The following is a 20,964-nucleotide window of genomic DNA, read 5'->3' as shown; positions in this document are numbered from 1 at the left end:
TATACAGTAAATGGTGACACTTAGGAGTATTGATGTACAGGGGAATGTTGGTTTGCAAGTCCATAGCTCTCTGAAAATGGTAACACAAATGGATAAGATGTAAAGAAGGCAAATGGCATTTTCACCTTCGTTGGTCAGAGCATTGAGTACAAAAGTTGGCAAGTCATGTTGCAGCTGTATAAAAGCTTAGTAAGGCCATGTTTGCAGTCCTGTGCACAGTTCTGGTTGACACACTTAAGAAAGGTTGTGGAGGCTTTGGAGAGGGTGCAGAAGCAGCTTGCCAAGATTTTACTGGATTAGAATGTATTATCTATAAGGAGAGGTTAGACAAACTTGCATTGTTTTCTCTACGGCGTCGGAAGGGTGGATAATTGGAGTCTTTTTCCCAGGATGGAAATGTCAGATACAATGGGGCGAAGATTTAAGATCGGGCGGAAAAGTTTGAAGGAGATGTGCAAGGCGGATTTTTTACACAGAAAGTGGTAGGTGCCCAAGAAAGGTGGTGAAAGCACATATGGTAACCACATTTGAGGCATTTAGACTAATACATGAAAAGACAAAGAACAGAGGGATATGGACCATAAGCAAGCAGATGGAATTATTTTAGAATGAAATCATGGTCAGCACAGAAACATTGGGCCACAGGGCCTGTTCCTGTGCTGTACTGTTTTGTGTTCAAGGTGATTTATTGAAATAGTAAGAAACTGGAAGGCCAGGGCCATTCTTACAAACAGAGTGGAAATGTACAGCTAAAAGGCCACACAGTCTGCATTCGGTCTCACCATTGTAAGGGAGACAGCACAATGTGTAGTGAATATAGTAGACCACATTAAAAGAAGTGCAAGTAAATTGTTGCTTCACCTGGAAAGTGAAAGAGTAGCCTTCAATATTGAGGAGAGAACAGGTGAAAGAGCAAGTGTTACCCTTTTGCAATTGTATGCAAAAATGCCATGTGATGGGGAGAGGTGATGAGAGAAAAAATGTTAGGGCTGATGAAGGAATGAACCCCCATGTCACGGAACCAACAGTCCCTGCAGAATGTTGGGAGTGGAGTGGAGAGGAATGTGTGTTTGATGTTGTTCTCCTGCTGGATTTGGTGAACATGGCAAGGGATGATTCCTTGAAAGTGGAGACTAATAGGGTGAAAGCTATCGCTGTTCCTTGAGGAGAGAGCTGGGTGAGGGCAAAAGTTCGAGAAATAGGTTGCATTTGGCTGACGGCCATGTCAACAAATTGATGACAACAAATTCTTTGGTTGAGGTCAAAGGAGGACATCGCAGAGGCAGCCATGTTAAAGGTGTTATAAACAGAATAAATGCAACTGAGACAGAGAAACTGGGAGAATGGAATGGAGTCCATTCAAGAAGAAAGTTGTGAGGAAATGTCGTCGAGGTGACTGAAGGTGTCATTGAGTTTGTTGTGGTTATTATTGAGCAGTGTATCCCCAGAAGTAGAACAGTGAAGTCAAGGAAGGGGAGGAATCAGAGGTGGACCAGGTGAAGGTGAAAGCAGGATGGTAATTGAAAGCATGGATCTTTCCAATTCCAGATGACAGCAGAAAGCAACAAAAATGACATCATTCATGTGCTGAAGAAAGATTGATAGGCGTGGCCCAAGTACGACTGCATCATGGAACTTTCCACATGTCTCACAAAGAAACAGGCATAGCCTGAACCCATATGGGTATCCATAGCCATACCTTTGATTGGCAGGATACCACCACCAAACATACCCTTCCCTATACTGCCAGCATTCTGCAAGGACTGTTCTATTGAAATGGTCTAGTCCACTCCTCCATCAGTCCTAATACTTCTTCCCTCACCAATTCTAACATAGCCCACCTTTCCATGACATCTTCCCATACAATTGCAGAAGGTTTAACATTTGCCCTTTCACCACCTCTCTCCTCAATGTCAAAGTCCCACTCACAGCTTCCAGGTGAAGCAGCAGTTTACTTGTACTGCTTTCAAGCTAATGTAACTACACAATGTGATCACTCCACACAGTGCGGACTCTTTTACATTGCAGACGTAGACTGGTTAGGCACTTTGCACGACAGGTCTTCTGTCTGTAAGGATAGTCCTGATCTTTCATTAAATCTCCATGCTCTCGAGATAAGACTTCTGCCCAAGGCCTGCTGCAGTGTTTCAATAAAGCTCAATGCAAGCTGAAGGAAGAGCACCTAATTTTTCACTTAGGCAGGTTACATCCTCTGGACTCAATATTAAGTTCAGCAACTTCAGAGAATATCCAGTATCCCCCATTTTAATTGCAACACCCCCCCCGACTCCATTTCTGGTCTGTATCTTATTGGCTCTGCATTCAGCAGAGCAGATCCATTTTCTCCTTTCCACACTTTCATTCATACCTATTTAGTCTGTCACTCCCTTAGCGTTCCCTTTGCCTTTACTGTTAGCACCCTCACCAGCTGTTGCACTCATTCCCTCTGGCCCTCTGTTAACAGCATAAAAACACAATTTTTCTACTCTTTTCAGTTATGAAGAAGAAACACATTGGTCTTGAAACATTAACTGTTTCATTCTCCACAGATGATGGCAAACCTGCTGAGTTTCACCAGCATTGCAGGGATTTCAGCCTTTTTTTACATAGGTAGTTTATTTCACCCAGTGGAATCTGGAATGCACTTCCTTGATAGGTAGATGAGATGCATGATCTCACAATCTTTAAAAAGTACTTAAATGAGCAATTGTCATGTTGTAACATTTAAGGAAATGGGCCAAACGCATGAACGTGGGATTAGTGTAGATTTAGAAGAGTTTTTTGTCAGTGCAAACTTGATGTGCTGAAGGTCCTCTTCTGTACTGTATGATTCTATGATTTCCAGATTCCACTATTTTTATTTCAGAGACACAGCTCAGGGATATTCACCTCTATCCCGAATCACTACCTCTGCCTGAATCAGCAGTTTCACCATCTCAATGTCCTGCTTATCTTTGTGCTGAGCTTTCTGTCCATCAGCGAGACCTATTTGCAACTACGTGATACTGCCACCTCAGCTCCATTTCAGCTCACATGCTGCTGAAACAATTTTCCATGCTTTTGTTCCCTTCAGATTCACCCATACATTATCCAGCTCTTCCTCTACAAGATCAGTGCATCCGGAGTCCAAGTGAAAGCAACTCCAATTTCCCCATCACTTGTCCTCTTTTCAAACTTCATGAGCTGCAACATCTTACTGGAAATTTCTGTGTTTAAAACTCTTCATCACCTCACCCCTCCCAACCTCATCAAATCAGTGGGTCACCCTCATAATTCCTGATCCCCTGACTCTGCTGTTTTTGTGTATCATCCATCACTGCCCTGTCGCTTTCCCCATCCCAGTTCCTTCACTTAACTGTTAAAGCCACAGTTTGAGCTACCAGCCAGTCTATTAATTCTGCCACTTCTCCACTTTAAGCGCTGTCTTAAACTCATTCCTTCAGCCTCTGGCCCTCCTAACATCTCCTCCTTTGCCTCAGAGTCTACTAGTTCTTTGATGAATTGCTTCACGAAACATTTCCATGTCAAAGAGCTAACTCAGTGTGAGTATTTGTGAATTGCCAGATATATCATTCTACATTTTTCTACTAAAACATATACACTTTGTCACAGATCCAAAATTCCTCCTAGTGCTTACCTTTTCATGAATTCTGTTCACCCACTTAATCTCCCACTGCACATTGTATGGCCAATAAATGATTGCCCATCCTTCTGTCCAAAATAAAATGTGTTGCATAATATGGGTTAATTGCATAATAAGTTATGTCCTTTGTGTCTGTATACTTGGTACTGTAAAAAATATAATTCAATATCGTCCAGGCCACTGATTCACAGCCTTGTTATTGTCATTTTATAACAGAGGACATGACTGAGTTATTGAACCTGGCAAGACAGAGTGGGAGCTGGGATTTCTTCTCGCAATCCAACCTACAGATCCTGTTAGGTTGCTTGATGGATGGCACAAATGAGGTGAGGCTTGAGTCTGGCTCAGTCGCTGGGGAGTTTATTCTTGGTGAGTCTGGCTCACTCATAGGGAATTTATTCCTGTCAGCTTTGTTTAGTCACTGGGGAGGTTACTCCTGATCAACCTCACTCAGAAATGGGAGAATTTATTCCTGGTCAGACTGAGAGTCACAGGGAAGGTTATTTGTGCTGAGTCTGGCACAGTCACTCGGTGAATTTATTCCTGATGAGCTCAGTCACTGATCAGTTTGGCTAGACAACTGAGGATTGTATTCCTGACTTTGGGGTAAGGTGTTGTTCCTGGTGAGTCTAGTTCAGTCACTGTGGCTTTATTCCTGGCCAGTCTGGTTTTGACACTAAGGGCTTCATCCCAGTCTGGCTCAGTCAATGCAGACTTGGAAAATTCTTAGTGAGTCCAGCTGTATCCTTAACTAGGCTTTGTGTTGTTTTCTTTGATGTTGACGAAGTCAGCTTCTTTCACACTGATATGGAGGTGCCTGTGTTGGACTGGGATGTACAGGGTCAAAAGTCAGACGACACCAGGTTATAGTCCAAAGATTTCTTTTTTTTAAATTCATTCTTGGGATGAGGATATTGTAAAGATCACAGAATCATAGAATCCCTACAGTGTGGAAACAGGCCCTTTGGCCCAACAAGTCCACACCAACCCTCAGAACATCCTACCCAGACCCATCCCCCTATAATCCACCTAATCTACACACCCCTGAACACCAGGGGCAATTTAGCATGGCCAGTCTACCTACCCTGCACATCTTTGGACTGTGGGAGGAAACTGGAGTACCCGGAGGAAACCCCTGCTGGCACGGGGTGAATGTACAAACTCCACACAGACAGTCTCCCAAGGGTGGAATCGAACCCGGGGTCCCTGGCGCTGTGAGGCAGCAGTGCTAACCACTGAGCCACCTTGCCGCCCAAAGAATGGTTGCTGGCCATTTATTCCCCATCCCTAAGTGCCGTGAGGGCAGTTAAGCATCAACTGCGTTGCTGTGGGCCTGGAATCACATGTAGGCCAGACCAGGTAAGTATTGCGGTTTCCTTCCCTAAAGGACATTAGTGAACCAGATGGGTTTTTCTGACAATCAACAATGGATTCATTGTCATCAATAGACTCTTAATTCCAGTTTTTTTTATTGAATTCAAATTCCACCATCTGCTGCAGAGCATTATTTGGGTCTCTGGATTAACAAACCAGCAATAATACCACTAGGCTATCACCTTCCCTATAGTTACTTGAAGTCACAAGTTTTTGGCACTTCACCTGACAAAGAGGCGACACTACAAAAACTTGTGATTTCAAATAAATCAGTTGGTCTATAATCTGGTGCCATGTGACTTTTGACTTCGTTTCACTCTAATGGTTGTTTGTTCAGTTTGACTGAGGATATCCCCTGAGCATCACATATTCCTTTTGTTAAGATCAATGTAACAAGGGTCGCTGTTTCTGTTTCTAGCCTGACTCCTCCATTGATCACAACAAATTTTAAATTTAACCAGGTCGTGTTATGCCCAGTTATATAGCTGCTGTATTTCCAAAGCAAATCTACTAAAAGATACAAAGATTATAAGCAAACAGTTTAAGTGATGTAAATATATCTATACCATTTTAAAAAAAACTAACATAGGTGCTCAAGTCTGAGGAGAAACATAAAAATGGAATCTCTACCGAGTCTTAACTTTAAGTTACTTTGGCAAGTACTAGTTAAACTCATTAAAATAGGACAAGTCATGGACTGTTCCGAGTGGTGTTCTGATTCCAAAGCTGTTCTGCACACGCATGCTGTATCTTCCTGGCTGAGTTGCAGTTTGCTGAATTCCTTTTTGCTTTAGACGGTGAGAGAGATTCCAGTGAATCCTCTCCAAGAGGTTAAAAATGACTTCTGGTGTATTTTCAGCTCACACTTTGCTGAGAGAAATTGCAAAGAAAGAGGGATGGAGCAATGGGTTAACAAGTTGTGGAGCTGGATGAACGCAGCAGGCCAAGCAGCACCTTAGGAGCAGGAAAGCTGACATTTTGGGCCTAGACCCTTCATCAGAAATGCATTTGCTGTTCATCCAGCTTCACACCTTGTTATCTTGGATTCTCCAGCATCTGCAGTTCCTGTTATCTCTGGAGCAATGGGTCGTTGCTTTTCATGCAGGTCAAGTTCTCTGACAATGATTTCAGAATGCAATAGCCCATTCAACTAGGCTAAATTACCTGTGCATGTTTTCATGAACTGTGACACCATTGCAGCTCCCTGCTCCTTAGAGGTGTAACATAGTTGCCCATGTTTAAAAATTCATTTATATGGGTCCACATATTCTTCTTAAAGTATTTGGATCACACCTCTTCATAACACTGCACTCTGTTCCTTATTGACGCTTTTACTGCCATTCACCTATCATTGTTACTTCTGTTTCAGATCAGGGAACTGGCTTCTAAATTGCTGGTGAATTACCTTCCCGTGCTCCTAGCCCAGCCTCTGGCTGCTGCATTGTTTGAACACGCTGTGAAGATGTTGTGCAGTTCCAGGGTGTCCCAGGCTGAGGCTGGAGCCCTAATCGTGAAAACAGCTCTTCAAAAGTTAGTATTTAACAGGACACAGTGAGTACCAGGGAATGTCGTCATTGTTGTGATTGGGAAGAAGAGGGTTGGGGCATGTTTGTTTCTGAGTGAGGTGGCTTAGGGATTGGCGGGGGGGGTGGCGGGGTTTGCTGGGTAGTGTTGTTAACTGTTGGTAACAATTATACCATGCAGAACAGGAGCAGGATTCAACCATTCAACCCCTCAAACCTCTCAGCCATTCAGTGTTCATCAGTGTCCTTAGAACATAGAACAATACAGCGCAGAACAGGTCCTTCGGCCCTCGATGTTGCACCGACCTGTGAACTAATCTAAGCCCATCCCCCTACACTTTCCCATCATCATCCATATGCTTATCCAAGGACTGTTTAAATGCCCCTCATGTGACTGAGTTAACTACATTGGCAGGCAGGGCGTTCCATGCCCTTACCACTCTCTGGGTAAAGAACCTGCCTCTGACATCTGTCTTAAATCTATCACCCCTCAATTTGTAGCTATGCCCCCTTGTTTAAGCTGAAGTCATCATCCTCGGAAAAAGACTCTCACTGTCCACCCTATCTATTTCAAGGAAGGAAGTCTGCCACCCTCACCTGGTCTGGCCTACATGTGACTCCAGACACACAGCATTAACTGACTCTCAACTGCACTTTGAAATGCACTCAGTTGAATCAATCGCTACAAAGTCTCAACAAGAAAATGAAACTGGATGGACCACCTGGCACCTAGACCAGAAAAGGCAATGGCAGGAGTAGCCTTGTTGACTCTGCAAAGTTATCCTCAGTAACATCTGGGGGCTACAGCCAGGATTGTCAGAGGTGTTTTACAGACTGGACAAACAACAGCCTAAGATAGTCATACTCACAAAATCATACCTAGCAGACAGGATCTCAGAGCCCACTGTCATTATCCCTGGATTTTCTGTCCCCCAGCAGGACAGACCCTGCAAAGGTAGCGGCACAGTGGTACTGTTGATAGTAAGTTGCCCTCAATGTTGCCTCACCATTGACTCTGGACCCAATGAAACCCCATGACGTCAGGTTAAGACATGGACAAGGAAACCTCCTGCTGGTTACTGCATACTGTCTTCCCTTCATTGATGAATCAGTATGACTCCATGTTTAACAACCGTTGGAGGAAGCACTGCGGGTAGCAGGGGCACAGAATGTACTCTGGAAGGGAGATTTCAATGTCCTCCACCGAGAGTTGTCTTACTGACTGAGCTGTTTGGGACCTAAAGGACACAGCTATTACGCTGGGTCTGCAACAGGTGATGAGGAAACCAATAAGAGGGAAAAAAACATACTTGACCTTATCCTTCCCGATCTGCTGGCTACAGATCCATCTGTCCATAACAACATTGGTAAGAGTGACCACCGCACAGACCTCTTGGAAACAAAGTTGAAGTTGTTCCTTCACATTGAGAATACCATCCATCCCGTTTTGCGGCAGATCACCATGCTAAACAGGACAGAATTCGAACAGCAAGTCAAGACTAGGCATCCATGAGGCACTGTGGGCCATCAATAGGAGCAGAATCGTACTCCACAATCTGCAAACTCATGGTCCAGCATATCCCCTACTCAACAATTACCATCAAGCCCAAAGGTCAGCCCGAGTTCAGTGGAGAGTGAAAGAAGACTCACTAGGAGCAGCATCAGGCATAATCAAAATGTGGTGTCAATCTGGTGAAACTACAAAACAAAACTATTGTGTGCCAAACAGCATAAACAGCAAATAACAGACAAATGATCGAAGTGATCCTAAACCAATTGATCAAATCTTAGCTCTGCAGTTCTGCCATCCAGTTGTCATTGGTGGTGGACAAGTAAACATCTCACTGGAGGAAGAGGCTCCAAAAACATCCTCAGCCTCAATAGTGGAAGAGCCCAAGGCAAAAGATAAGTCTGAAGCATTCGCAGCAATCTTCAGCTGGAAGTATTGAGTGGATGATCCATCTCTGTCTCCTCCAGTGGTGCACAGCATGCCAGTGTTCAGCCATTCTATTTATTTAATATCAGGAAACAGCCAGAGGCATTGGATACTGCAAATGCTATGGGCCCTGACAAAATTCTGGCGGTAGTACTGTAGACTCATGCTCCAGAACTTGCTGCATCCCTAGCCAAGCTACAATGTTGGCATCTACCCAAACCTGGCCAGCTATCACTGTTCCTTCACTGTCGCTTGATGAAAGTCCTGAAATTCCTCCTTAAGGACATTGTGAATCTACCTATGACACACAGACTGCAGCAGTTTAAGGAAGCAACTCACCACCCCCTTCTTGATGGCACTTAGAGACAATTAATAAATGCTGGCTCAGCCAGTGATGCCCAAGTCCCATGGGACAATATGTAAAAGACAAGATCATGGTTGATCTGATTGTATCCACAAATGCGCATTCCTGCATACTCCTTTCACCGTTTTGCTTAATAAGAATTCATCTACTAATACCTTAAAAATATTCATAGAGCCATAGAATTGTAATGCATGGAAACAGACCCTTCATCCAATTTATCCGTGCCAACCAGATATCCTGAATTAATCGAATCTCATATGCCAAACATTTGGTACATATCCCTCTAAACCTTTACTATTCGCATACCCATCCAGATGCCTTTTAAATGTTGTAATTGTACCAGCCTCCACCACTCCCTCTGGGAGCTTATTCCATACATGCACCACCATCTGCATGAAAAAGTTGCCCATTAGGTCCCTTTTAAATCTTTCCCCTCTCACCTTATACCTATGCCCTCTAGTTTTGGACTCCCCCACCCCAGGGAAAGGACCTTGTCTATTTACCCTATCCATGCCCCTCATGATTTTATAAACCTCTGAAATATCACCCCTCAGCCTCCAACACTCCAGGGAAAATATCCCAAACCTATTTAGCCTCTCCCTGTAGCACAAACCCTCCAACTCTGGCAATGTCCTTGTAAATCTTTTCTGAACCCTTCCACGTTTCACAATATCCTTCCTATAGCAGGGAGATCGGAACTGAATGCAGTACTGCAAAAGTGGCCTAACCAATGTCAACAGCAGCAACATGACCTCCCAACTCCTATACTCAATGCCCCAACCAATAAAAACCAGCATACCAAACGCGTTCTTCACTATCCCATCTGCCTGCAACTCTACTTTCAAGGAACTATGAACCGCTCCTCACGGTCTCTTTATTCAGCAACACTCCTCAGGACCTTACTATTAATTGTATAAGTCCTACCCTGATTTGCCTTTCCACAATACAGCACCTCACATTTTTCTAAATTAAACCCCACCTACCACTCCTCGGCCCATTGGCTCCTCTGATCAATATCCTGTTTTACTCTGAGGCAACCTTCTTCGCTGTCCACCACACCTCCAGTTTTGGTGTCGTCTGCAAACTTACTAACCATATCTCCATTGTTCACATCCAAATTATTTATATAAATGATGAAAAGCAGCGGACCCAGCACGGATCTTTGTGTCACAGCCCTGGTCACAGGTCTCCAGTCTGAAAAGCAACCCTCCACCGTCACCTTCTGACTTCTACCTTCGAGCCACTTCTGTCCCAAAATGACTAGTTCTCCCTGTATGCCATGTAATCTGATTTTGCTAACCAGCCTATCATGGGGATCTTTGTTGAATGCCTTACTGAAGTCCATATAAATCATGTCCACTGCTCTGCCTTCATCAATCTTTTACATTACCTCGCCAAAAAATCATTCAAATTAGTGCAACACAATTTCCCATGCACAAAGGCATGTTGACTTCCCATAATCAGTCTTTGACATTCCAAATACATGTGAATTTTGTTCCTCAGGATTCCCTCCAACAACTTGGCCACCACCGATTTCAGGCTCTACCAGTCTATAGACCAGATACCAGTCTGTTGCTCCATGGCTTTTTCTTACCACTTTTCTTTAATAGTGGTGCCACATTAGCTAACCTGTGCCACTTCACCTGTGGCTTTCAATGATAGAAATATTTGAACAAGCCAAAGAGTCTGTTTCTGCTCCTTATTATGGAAAGAGTTCAACAGACTCATGACCCTCAGAGAGAAAACATTTTGTTTCATCTCTGTTTTAAATAAATGAATCCTTCCTTTAAAACTGTAACACCACTTACGGATTCTCCCACAAAAGGAAATATCTTCTCCACAGTTGCCTTCCTAAGACTATTCAGAATTTTATATATTTCAGTGTCCTGTTCTGAATTTGTGTGGATACAAGTCAAGCTATCCAACTTTTCCTCATGACACAACCCACCCACTCTAAGTGCTAATGTAGTAAACCTTCATTGAATTGCCTCCGAAGCATTCACATCCTGTCTTAAATAAGGTGACCAGTATTGCACAAAGTACTTTAGATGTGGTCACACCAATGGCCTGTAATAACACAATTACAGTATTGTTTCAAATGGCGACAATAGACAATAGGTGCAGGAGTAGACCATTCGGCCCTTCGAGCCAGCATCACCGTTCATTATGATCATGGCTGATCATCCACAATCAGTATCCTGTTCCTGCCTTATCCCTATAACCCTTGATTCCACTGTCTTTAAGAGCTGTATCCATCGCTTTCTTGAAAGTATCCAGAGACTTGGCCTCCACTGTCTTCTGGGGCAGAGCATTCCATATGTCCACCACGCTCTGGGTGAAGACGTTTTTCCTCAACTCTGTTCTAAATGACCTACCTCTTATTTTTAAACTGTGTCCTCTGGTTCTGGAGCGACCACTTGGCCCATCATACCTGCCCTGGCCTAATCATCTAGTCCAATCTGTTATCTAGTGCCAAACCTTTGTCTTTTCCCTGTAATCCTGCACACTATTACTATCCAAAACAACATCCAGTGAATATCTTGATGGAAGCTATCTCCAGCACATTTCCAGACCCTAATAACTCCCTGTGTGAACAAAGTATTTTTCTTACATCACCATTGCTTTATTTATATGTCATTTTAATTCAATGCCCTCTCATTCTTGTTTTATTCAACAAGCAGAAACAGCTTCAACTTGTTGGGCTGAAGGGCCTGTTTTCATACTGTAGGGATTATATAAACAAAAAAGCTTCACCCTGTCCATTCTGTATAGCCTGCTGTTGATTTTGAAAATGGCAGTCAGCTCTCCTCTCAGCCATTTTCTCTCCTGGGGAAAACACTCCCAACTTCTTCAATCTATCTTCATAACTTGAAGCTTTTCATTCCTGGAACTTTCTTCTGAACTGATTCTGCGCTCTCCCCAGTTTATTCACATCTTTCCTTTGATCAGGTGCCCACAATTGTACACAGTACTCCAGGTGATGTCTAACAAGTGCCTTTTACAAGTTCAACATCATCTGTCTGCTGGTGTGGTCTATTTCCGATTAACAAAGCTGAGCACACTGTAGTACACTACTTACTGGTCTGTTCAGCTGTTCTGCCACTTTCAATGATCTGTGCGTGTATTTACACTCAGCATTCCCTGCTTCTGCACTACCTTTAGAATTGTACCCTCTATTTTATATTGTCTTTCTGACTAAACTGCATCACCTCACACTTCTCTGCGCTAAATCTCATGTGCCATCTATCGGTCCACTCCACCAACTTGTCACTGACATTTTAGAGTTCCACACTGTACTCCTCACAGTTTACAAATCTTTCAAATTGAGTGCCATCTGAAAACTTTGAAATTGTCCTCTGCACACCAAAATCTAGATGAATATGTATAGATGAAGGTAGTCTAGTTGATGTAGTTTATGTGGATTTCAGCAAAGATTTTGACAAGGAGAATTACCAAGAAGACAAACGCACATGGGATACAGGATAATTTGATGAGGTGGATTCAAAATGAGCCTAGTTGTAGAGACTGAAAAGTATGAGGTGACGCACTTTGGAAGGAGTAAGTTGACAAGGAAGTATTTAATAAATGGCATGACACTAGGAAGATCTTTGGAACAAAGAGATCTTGGAGTGTTAGTCCAGAGGTGCATGAAGGCAGAAGGCCATGTTAGTAGGATAGTGAAAAACGCATAAGAGATACTTGCCTTTGTCAGTTGAGGCATAGATTATGAAAGCAGGGAACTCATGTTAGAGTTGAATGGAGCTTTGGTGAGATCACAGCAAGAGTATTGTGAGCAGTTCTGGGCACCACATCACAGGAAGGATGTGAATGTACTGAAGGGATGCAGAGGAAATTCACTAGGATGCTGCTTTGAATGGAAAATTTAAGTTAGGAGGAAAGGTTGGATAGTCCTGCCTTGTTTTTGTTGGAGCAGAGGAGATAAAGGGTCAATCTGATTGAGGGTTACAAGATGAAGAGGATATGGACAGAGTGGATGAGAAGCAGCGCCCCTCAGTTGAAGAGTCAGTCAGAAGAGGACACAAGTTCAAAGTGAAGGGCAGGAGTTTGGGGGATATGAGGGAAAACATTTTTAACTCAGAAAATGGTGATTGTCTGGAATGCGCTGCCTAGGAGAGTGGTGGAGTGAATTGCCTCACAGCCTTTAAAAAGTACCTCGATGAGCATTTGGCATTTCATAACAGTCAAGGGTATGAAACAAGTGTTAGTAAATCGGATTAGGTTGAAATTCAGATGTTTCCCACATGTAAGTGCAGACTTGATGGGCCAAGAGAGCCTCTTCTGCCCTGGTATGATTCTGATTATCACGAAAAACCAAGGTCCCATTTAGTAACAGAGATAATGGGAACTGCAGATGCCGGAGAATTCCAAGATAATAAAATGTGAGGCTGGATGAACACAGCAGGCCAAGCAGCATCTCAGGAGCACAAAAGCTGACGTTTCGGGCCTAGACCCTTCATCAGAGAGGGGGAATGGGGTGAGGGCTCTGGAATAAATAGGGAGAGGGGGGGAGGCGGACCGAAGATGGAGAGAAAAGAAGATAGGTGGAGAGAGTATAAGAGGGGAGGTAGGGAGGGGATAGGTCAGTCCAGGGAAGACGGACAGGTCAAGGAGGTGGGATGAAGATGTGCAGGTGAACCTCTGCTTAATGTGGAATGTCATCTTGGGGCCTGTGATAGGGGTGAGGGAGGAGGTGTGGGGGCAAGTGTAGCATTTCCTGCGGTTGCAGGGGAAGGTGCCGGGTGTGGTGGGGTTGGAGGGCAATGTGGAGCGAACAAGGGAGTCACGGAGAGAGTGGTCTCTCCGGAAAGCAGACAGGGGTGGGGATGGAAAAATGTCTTGGGTGGTGGGGTCGGATTGTAAATGTTGGAAGTGTCGGAGGATGATGCGTTGTATCCAGAGGTTGGTAGGGTGGTGTGTGAGAACGAGGGGGATCCTCTTTGGGCGGTTGTGGCGGGGGCGGGGTGTGAGGGATGTGTTGCGGGAAATACGGGAGACGCGGTCAAGGGCGTTCTCGATCACTGTGGGGGGAAAGTTGCGGCCCTTGAAGAACTTGGACATGAACTTGGTTCACCTGCACATCTGCCAATGTGATATACTGCATCCACTGTACCCGGTGTGGCATCCTCTACATTGGGGAAACCAAGCGGAGGCTTGGAGACCGCTTTGCAGAACACCTCCGCTCAGTACGCAACAAACAACTGCACCTCCCAGTCGCAAACCATTTCCACTCCCCCTCCCATTCTTTAGATGACATGTCCATCATGGGCCTCCTGCAGAGCCACAATGATGCCACCCGAAGGTTGCAGGAACAGCAACTCATATTCCGCCTGGGAACCCTGCAGCCTAATGGTATCGATGTGGACTTCACCAGTTTCAAAATCTCCCCTTCCCCAACTGCATCCCTAAACCAGCCCAGTTCGTCCCCTCCCCCCACTGCACCACACAACCAGCCCAGCTCTTTCCCCCCACCCACTGCATCCCAAAACCAGTCCAACCTGTCTCTGCCTCCCTCACCTGTTCTTCCTCTCACCCATCCCTTCCTCCCACCCCAAGCCGCACCCCCATCTACCTACTAACCTCATCCCACCTCCTTGACCTGTCCGTCTTCCCTGGACTGACCTATCCCCTCCCTACCTCCCCACCTATACTCTCTCCACCTATCTTCTTTACTCTCCATCTTCGGTCCACCTCCCCCTCACTCCCTATTTATTCCAGAGCCCCCACCCCATCCCCCTCTCTGATGAAGGGTCTAGGCCCGAAATGTCAGCTTTTGTGCTCCTGAGATGCTGCTTGGCCTGCTGTGTTCATCCAGCCTCACATTTTATTATCTCCCATTTAGTAACCCCTGGGTTACTCCATTACAAACCTTCCTCCAGATAGAAAGTGGACAGCAACTGGAGATATTTTTCAATCAGTCAGACGGTTCTGTATCCACATTGCTACAATTCCCTTTATACCATGACCTACAACTTTCCTCATAAATCTCTTATTGTATAAGCACTGTATAAGCGTCTTTTGGGAATCCATGTATACCATCTCATCAGTTTTACCTTCATCAACTCTTTCCATTTCTCCTTCAAAAAACTTCAACAAGTCAGTTAAACACAATTTCCCCTTCAGAAATCTGTGCAAACTCTTCCTAATCAACCCACTTTTTTTTATGCGATTTCTGATTCTATCTCAAATGATTTTTTCCAGACATTTTCCCTACTACTGACATTAAACTAAGTGGTTTGTAAGTTAAGCACAATGTCTCTACTTTTGCATTCATTTCCTCTTGCAAATAGCTTTGCTGATTATTTGCTGTGCTTGTGTACTAACATTTTGCTATTCACACAGATCTCCATGCAGCTTAGAGCTCTGAAATCTTTTCCCATTTATGTAATATGCTTCCTTTTTATTATGGGGTGTGATGGTTTATATCAGTGGTGTGAGAGGGAGAGCTATTCTGCATTTGAAACTCAGAGCAGGATTAGAGTGGGCTAAACTGCAGAAATTAATTGTATTTGATGCTTAGAATCGGGGAGGGTAAGCATGAAAACTGTTAGAAGGACTAGCGGAATGCTGACCATGGTATTTGGAGCAGGAGAGCAAGAAGTGTAGTGTGGTAGCTGTAAGGGATTCAAAAATTAGGGAACAAGAGAGCATCCTTGCTAAGTGGGATTTGAGTCCCTACAAGGCTTGCTTTCTTGGTGCTAGGACGAGAGATATCTCCAACTGACTTTGGAACAATAGCAGAAATTGTGATTGTGATCTTGTTGGAAGAGACGTGAAATCCTGTTTGCACAGTACCAGGAGCTAGGACCTCAAAAGCTGTGAATCTCTTGATTGTGTTCAGCATTGCATTCTTCAACAACAGAGCCAAAATAGATATCATGGATTTTTGCAGATAATGCGTCAGTTGGTCAGAAGGCATCTTCAATTTTTTATTTTGTCTGTATCTTTTCTTCCAGGTCTGACATATCAGTTTTGCTAGGTGTGGTTGCTCATGGGGAAGCCACTGAAGATGCCTGCTTCCACCCATTGATCTTCGTAACTTATCTACATCAGCAGTTGGTCGAGCATTACAGAGTGGCTTGTACAGATCTGCTGCAAGCTGCCAAAACCAAGCCACTACATGGTAAGGAGCTGCCTTGTACAGACCATTTGAAATGAATTGAATTCGCTTTATTGTTCCATCTACTGAAATGAATACAATGAAATGTTTACAAGTCACCACTTACCATGCCATCTTAGTTACAAGATATCTCGGTACAGATTCTTCTTGGGTAAAAAAATAGAAAATTAAAGAAATGAAAAGTCCCGCAGCATTACAGATCATAGGAATAAATTAGAAAATAGAAAAATAACAAGTTAGAAACTACAGTCCTTCCAACTCCATCCATGTTGGTACCTAGCCTCCAAGCTTTCGTCATGCCTTGACTCCAGATTGTGCCAGGCTTCACCTTGAGCCTGTTGAGGCTGTAAGTCCATGCTGAGGCCATACTAGGCCTCAAGACCACCATGCCACGACAAGAGACTGCCACACCAAGGAGGATTATGAGGCAGGTTAGGAAAGGAAGCCACGGACAAAGTGGTGAAAGTGCTCCCAGAGTACATCTTCAGGCTCTGAATATGAGTCCCGCATGCCCCATGGTGGAGAAAGACCCCAGAACAGTGGGCTCTGAGCCACCATCTTACCAGTTACACCGCTGGACAAAGCGTGAACATTACTGGGTGTGGGGAATGATCTGCAAAGCCTTCATCTGGAGATAATGGGAACTGCAGATGCTGGAGAATTCCAAGATAATAAAGTGTGAGGCTGGATGAACACAGCAGGCCAAGCAGCATCTCAGGAGCACAAAAGCTGACGTTTCGGGCCTAGACCCTTCATCAGAGAGCTTTTGTACTCCTGAGATGCTGCTTGGCCTTCATCTGGAGTTATGCTTCACTGGTGGAGAGAGATAGAATAGCCTTCATTATCACAAACACTTGAATGAATGCAGTGAAAATTTTGTAATGTCACCTTTCGGCACCGTCTTAGGTATATGGTGCTTCAGTACAGTTGCTTTAAGTGTCATCACAGAATTGAAACAGTAGACAAAATAGAGTAGCATGGGAGTACAAAGTCTAAAAAGTCTACAATGATAATAAAAAGAGTTTAAAGTACTGAAGTTATTGTACTTTTTCACTGAGTGTCTGCCCACTGGGCTTCAGAACGTAAGGCCATGCTGCCTGCGCGCGCTGGCCTCTGTCCCATACTCGCTTCCAGGACTTGTTCCCCTGGCCGGCCTGGGCTCATTCTGCTCCTGCTGTGGGCACTGGCCACAACTCACTTCGGAGACTCAGGCCACAGCCTGCCTTGCTCCTGCTCTGGGTTCTGGCCACGACTCGCTTCTGGGACACGCCTTCCACGTCAGCCTGGGCTTGATCTGCTCCTGCTCCAGACTCCAGCCATGACTTGCTTCCAGGACTCACCTCCTGGGTTGGTTCAGGCTCGGTCTGCTCCCGCTCTGGGCTGCAGCTGCCACTCGCTTCCCGCGCTGGCCTGCTGTCCAACTCGCCTCCAAGTGCTGGGCTGGTCTCGGACTGCATTCTCCATTCCCTTCAGGTAGGTTAGTTTAAGAAGTTAAAGGTTGTGGTGGGGATTGGGGGTGGCGGGGTGGTGTTGGGGAAGAACAACTGCAGCAAAGAGGGGAAAAGGAAAAGGAACTGGTGAACAGAGGAGCTCTGGTTTTACATGAGTCCTAGTGGCGTGATTACCAAGACACATTTTCTCATTCTCCTCACATTGGTAGGAGCATAGTTGCTTAGAGTCAAAAAGGTCTACAGCATGGAAGCAGGCGCCTTGGCATAACTTGCCCACGCCACACAGTTTTCACTGTTAAACCATTCCCATTTGCCTGTGTTTGGTCCACATCCCTCCATACTAATCTCATCCATGTACCTGTCTAAATGTTTCTTAAATGACGAAATTGTATTCGCTTGCACTACTATCTCTGATAGCCTGTTCTAGACACTCACCACCCTCTGTGTGAAAAAAACTGCCCCTCTGAACCCCACACTAGAGAAAAGTTGTTGGCAATCTACCTTATCTATACCTGTCATGATTTTATGGACTTGTGGAAGGTCACCTCTCAGTCTCCTACGATCCAGGGAAAAATAGTCCCAGGCTATCCAGCCTGTCCTTATAACACAAACTTTCCAATCCAGGTAGCATCCCAGTAAATCTTTTCTGCACTCTTTCAAGTTTAATAATATCATTTCTGTATTAGCGTGATCAGAACTGCATGCTGTACTCCAAATGTAGCCTCACCAATGTCTTGTACAGCTGCAACAAGACATCCCAACTCCTATAGTCAGCGCTCTTACTGATGAAAGCAAGCATTCCAAAAGCCGCTGTCACTACCCTGTCATAGAGGTCTACAGCATGAAAGCAGGCCCCTTGGCATAACTTGCCCATGCCACACTCCACCTGCAAGGAGCTAAAAACTTGTATCCCTAGATTACTTTGTTCTATAACACTCCCCAGGGCCCTGCCATTGACAGTGTAAGCCCTGCCCTGGTTTGACCTACCAAAATGCAACTCCTTGTACTTATCTAAATTTAACTTCATCTGCTATTCCTCAATCAACTGGCCCAGTTGATCAAGATCTCACTGTATTCCCAGATAACTTTCTTCACTTTCCACTACACTCCAATCTTGATGTCCCCTACAAAATTACCAAGTATACCTCCTAAATTCTCATTCAAATCATTTATATGAATGATGAATAATAACAGACCCAGGGCACATCACTCATGCCTCCAGTGTGACAAACAAGACTATATCACCATCTTCTGTCTTTTACCATCAAGGTTTTGAATGGAATTGGCTAGCCCTCCCTAGATCCAGTGCAATTTAACCTTACTGAACAACCGACCATGCGGTACCTTGCCAAAGTCCTTACCAAAGTCCATGCACACAACGTGTACCACATTGCCATCATTCTTGATCATCCCATGATCTCCCATGAACAAAGCCATGCTGACTATCCCAAATGAATCTTTGCCTCGCCAAATGCCAGTAGATCCTGTTTTTCAGAATCCACTCTAACAACTTAGCCACTTCAAAGATTAGGCTAACAAAGTGTGAAGCTGGATGAACACAGCAGGCTAAGCAGCATCTCAGGAACACAAAAGCTGACATTTCAGGCCGAGACCCTTCATCCTCTCTGACGAAGGGTCTAGGCCCAAAACGTCAGCTTTTATGCTCCTGAGATGATGCTTGGCCTGCTGTGTTCATTCAGCTTCACACTTTGTTATCTTGGATCCTCCAGCATCTGCAGTGCCCATTATCTCAAAAATTAGGCTCACTGGACTTGGTTCCCAGGCATTTTCTGGATATCCAGGTAATGTTCTGGAGACCCAGGGCTTGAATCCCACCACAGCAGATGGCGGAATTTGAATTCATTGCAAATCTGGGATCACGAGTCTAATGATGACCATGTTGATGGTTGGAAAAAACAATCTGGTTCACTAAGGTCCTTTAGGGAAGGAAATTCCCATCCTTCCCTGGTCTCACCTACATGTGACTCCACACCCACAGCACTGCTCACTGGGGTGAGCAATAAATGCTGGCCTAGCCAGCGGTGTCCTCATCCCATGAATGAATTAAAAATACAATTGGGGCCAGCTGGGTGGAGCTTAGAAATAAAAGGAAAAGGGCAATTACCTTGCTGGTATCATTACAGACCTCCCAGCAATCGGAGGTAGAGGAGCAGATATGTAAATAAATCATACAAATATGTGAGAGAAACAGGGTTATAGTTGTTGGGGATTAGAAACTTAGTAACGTTAACTGGAATGGCTTTATTGTGAAAGGATCAGACAAAGTGGAATTTTTAAAGTGCATCCAGAGAAATGAGAACAAATTACTGAATGTGTGGCACAGTGGAGAAAGCGGTTAAAAAGATGCAGAGAATCTTGGATTTTGGAAATAAAGGCACCTGGTAGAATGGCCGTTTAGCAGGCTTCCAGATCTGTGCACTTTTGCATCTTGTGCAATGCATATCTGACTTATGTGGGACTTTGAGGTATTTGTGTCTTTTCACAGTAGCATCAGGTTCCCAGTAAATTTGGGAAGCTGTGGTGGAATGCGTGAGCGTGCAGATGTATCAGCTAGAAGGCCCACAATGGTTCTCCCAAACATTATCCCAGCTTATAACTACCTGTCTGCCCTGAGACCCTTTCCGACTCACCCCAGATCTCCACTTCGCCCAGTCTCAACCCCATGGTGAGCAAGAGTGACAGGAGGAAAGTGACGAATTGTTCAGGCAATGAGTGGGCCACAAAAAAAAAGTAGCAACTCGGAAGCTGTGTAGTGAATTCACGTTGATCATGGGGGACTTCAATATGCAGGTGGATTGGGTGAATAATGTTGCCGGTGGATCCAAAGAAAGGGAATTCGTGGAATGTTTGCAGGATGGCTTTTTGCAACAGCTTGTGATGGAGCCCACAAGGGAACCGGCTATTCTGGACTTAGTGCTATGTAATGAGCCAGACTTTATAAAAGACCTTAAAGTAAGGGAACACTTAGGAGGCAGCGATCATAATATGGTAGAGTTCAGTCTGCAGTTTGAAAGAGAGAAGGCAAAATCGGATATAATGGTATTACAGTTAAATAAAGGTAATTACAGGGGCATGAGAGAGGAATTGACGAAAATCGACTGGAAGCAGAGCCTAGCGGGGAAGACAGTAGACCAACAACGGCAGGAGTTTCTGGGTGTAATTGAGGACACAGTACAGAGGTTCATCCCAAAGAAAAGAAAGATTATCCGGGGTGGGATTAGACAGCCGTGGCTGACAAAGGAAGTCAGGAAATATATCAAAGAAAAAGAGACAGCCTATAAAGTGGCCAAGAGCACTGGGAAATCAGAAGATTGGGAAGGCTACAAAAACAAACAGAGGATAACAAAGAGAGCAATAAGGAAGGAGAGGATCAAATATGAAGGTAGGCTAGCTAGTAATATTAGAAATGACAGTAAAAGCTTTTTTCAATACATACGAAACAAACGAGAGGCAAAAGTAGATATTGGGCCGCTCCACATTGGTGCTGGAAGGCTAGTGATTGGAGATAAGGAAA

General features: G+C 44.5%; 1 protein-coding gene across 1 annotated transcript in view; it reads left to right on the top strand.

The window, feature by feature from the left end:
• si:ch211-225b11.4 (thyroid adenoma-associated protein homolog) overlaps positions 1-20,964 on the top strand; it is a 248,624-nt gene that overhangs the window by 129,508 nt on the left and 98,152 nt on the right. Inside the window, exons 14-16 of the mRNA XM_048556638.1 lie at positions 3,860-3,969; positions 6,387-6,547; positions 15,815-15,981. Coding sequence (XP_048412595.1) covers positions 3,860-3,969; positions 6,387-6,547; positions 15,815-15,981 — 438 coding nt within the window. The remainder of the gene's footprint in view (positions 1-3,859; positions 3,970-6,386; positions 6,548-15,814; positions 15,982-20,964) is intronic.

Source organism: Stegostoma tigrinum, chromosome 26, assembly GCF_030684315.1.
Source record: "Stegostoma tigrinum isolate sSteTig4 chromosome 26, sSteTig4.hap1, whole genome shotgun sequence".
Lineage (NCBI taxonomy): Eukaryota > Metazoa > Chordata > Chondrichthyes > Orectolobiformes > Stegostomatidae > Stegostoma > Stegostoma tigrinum.
This window is presented reverse-complemented; position numbering and strand designations above follow the sequence as displayed.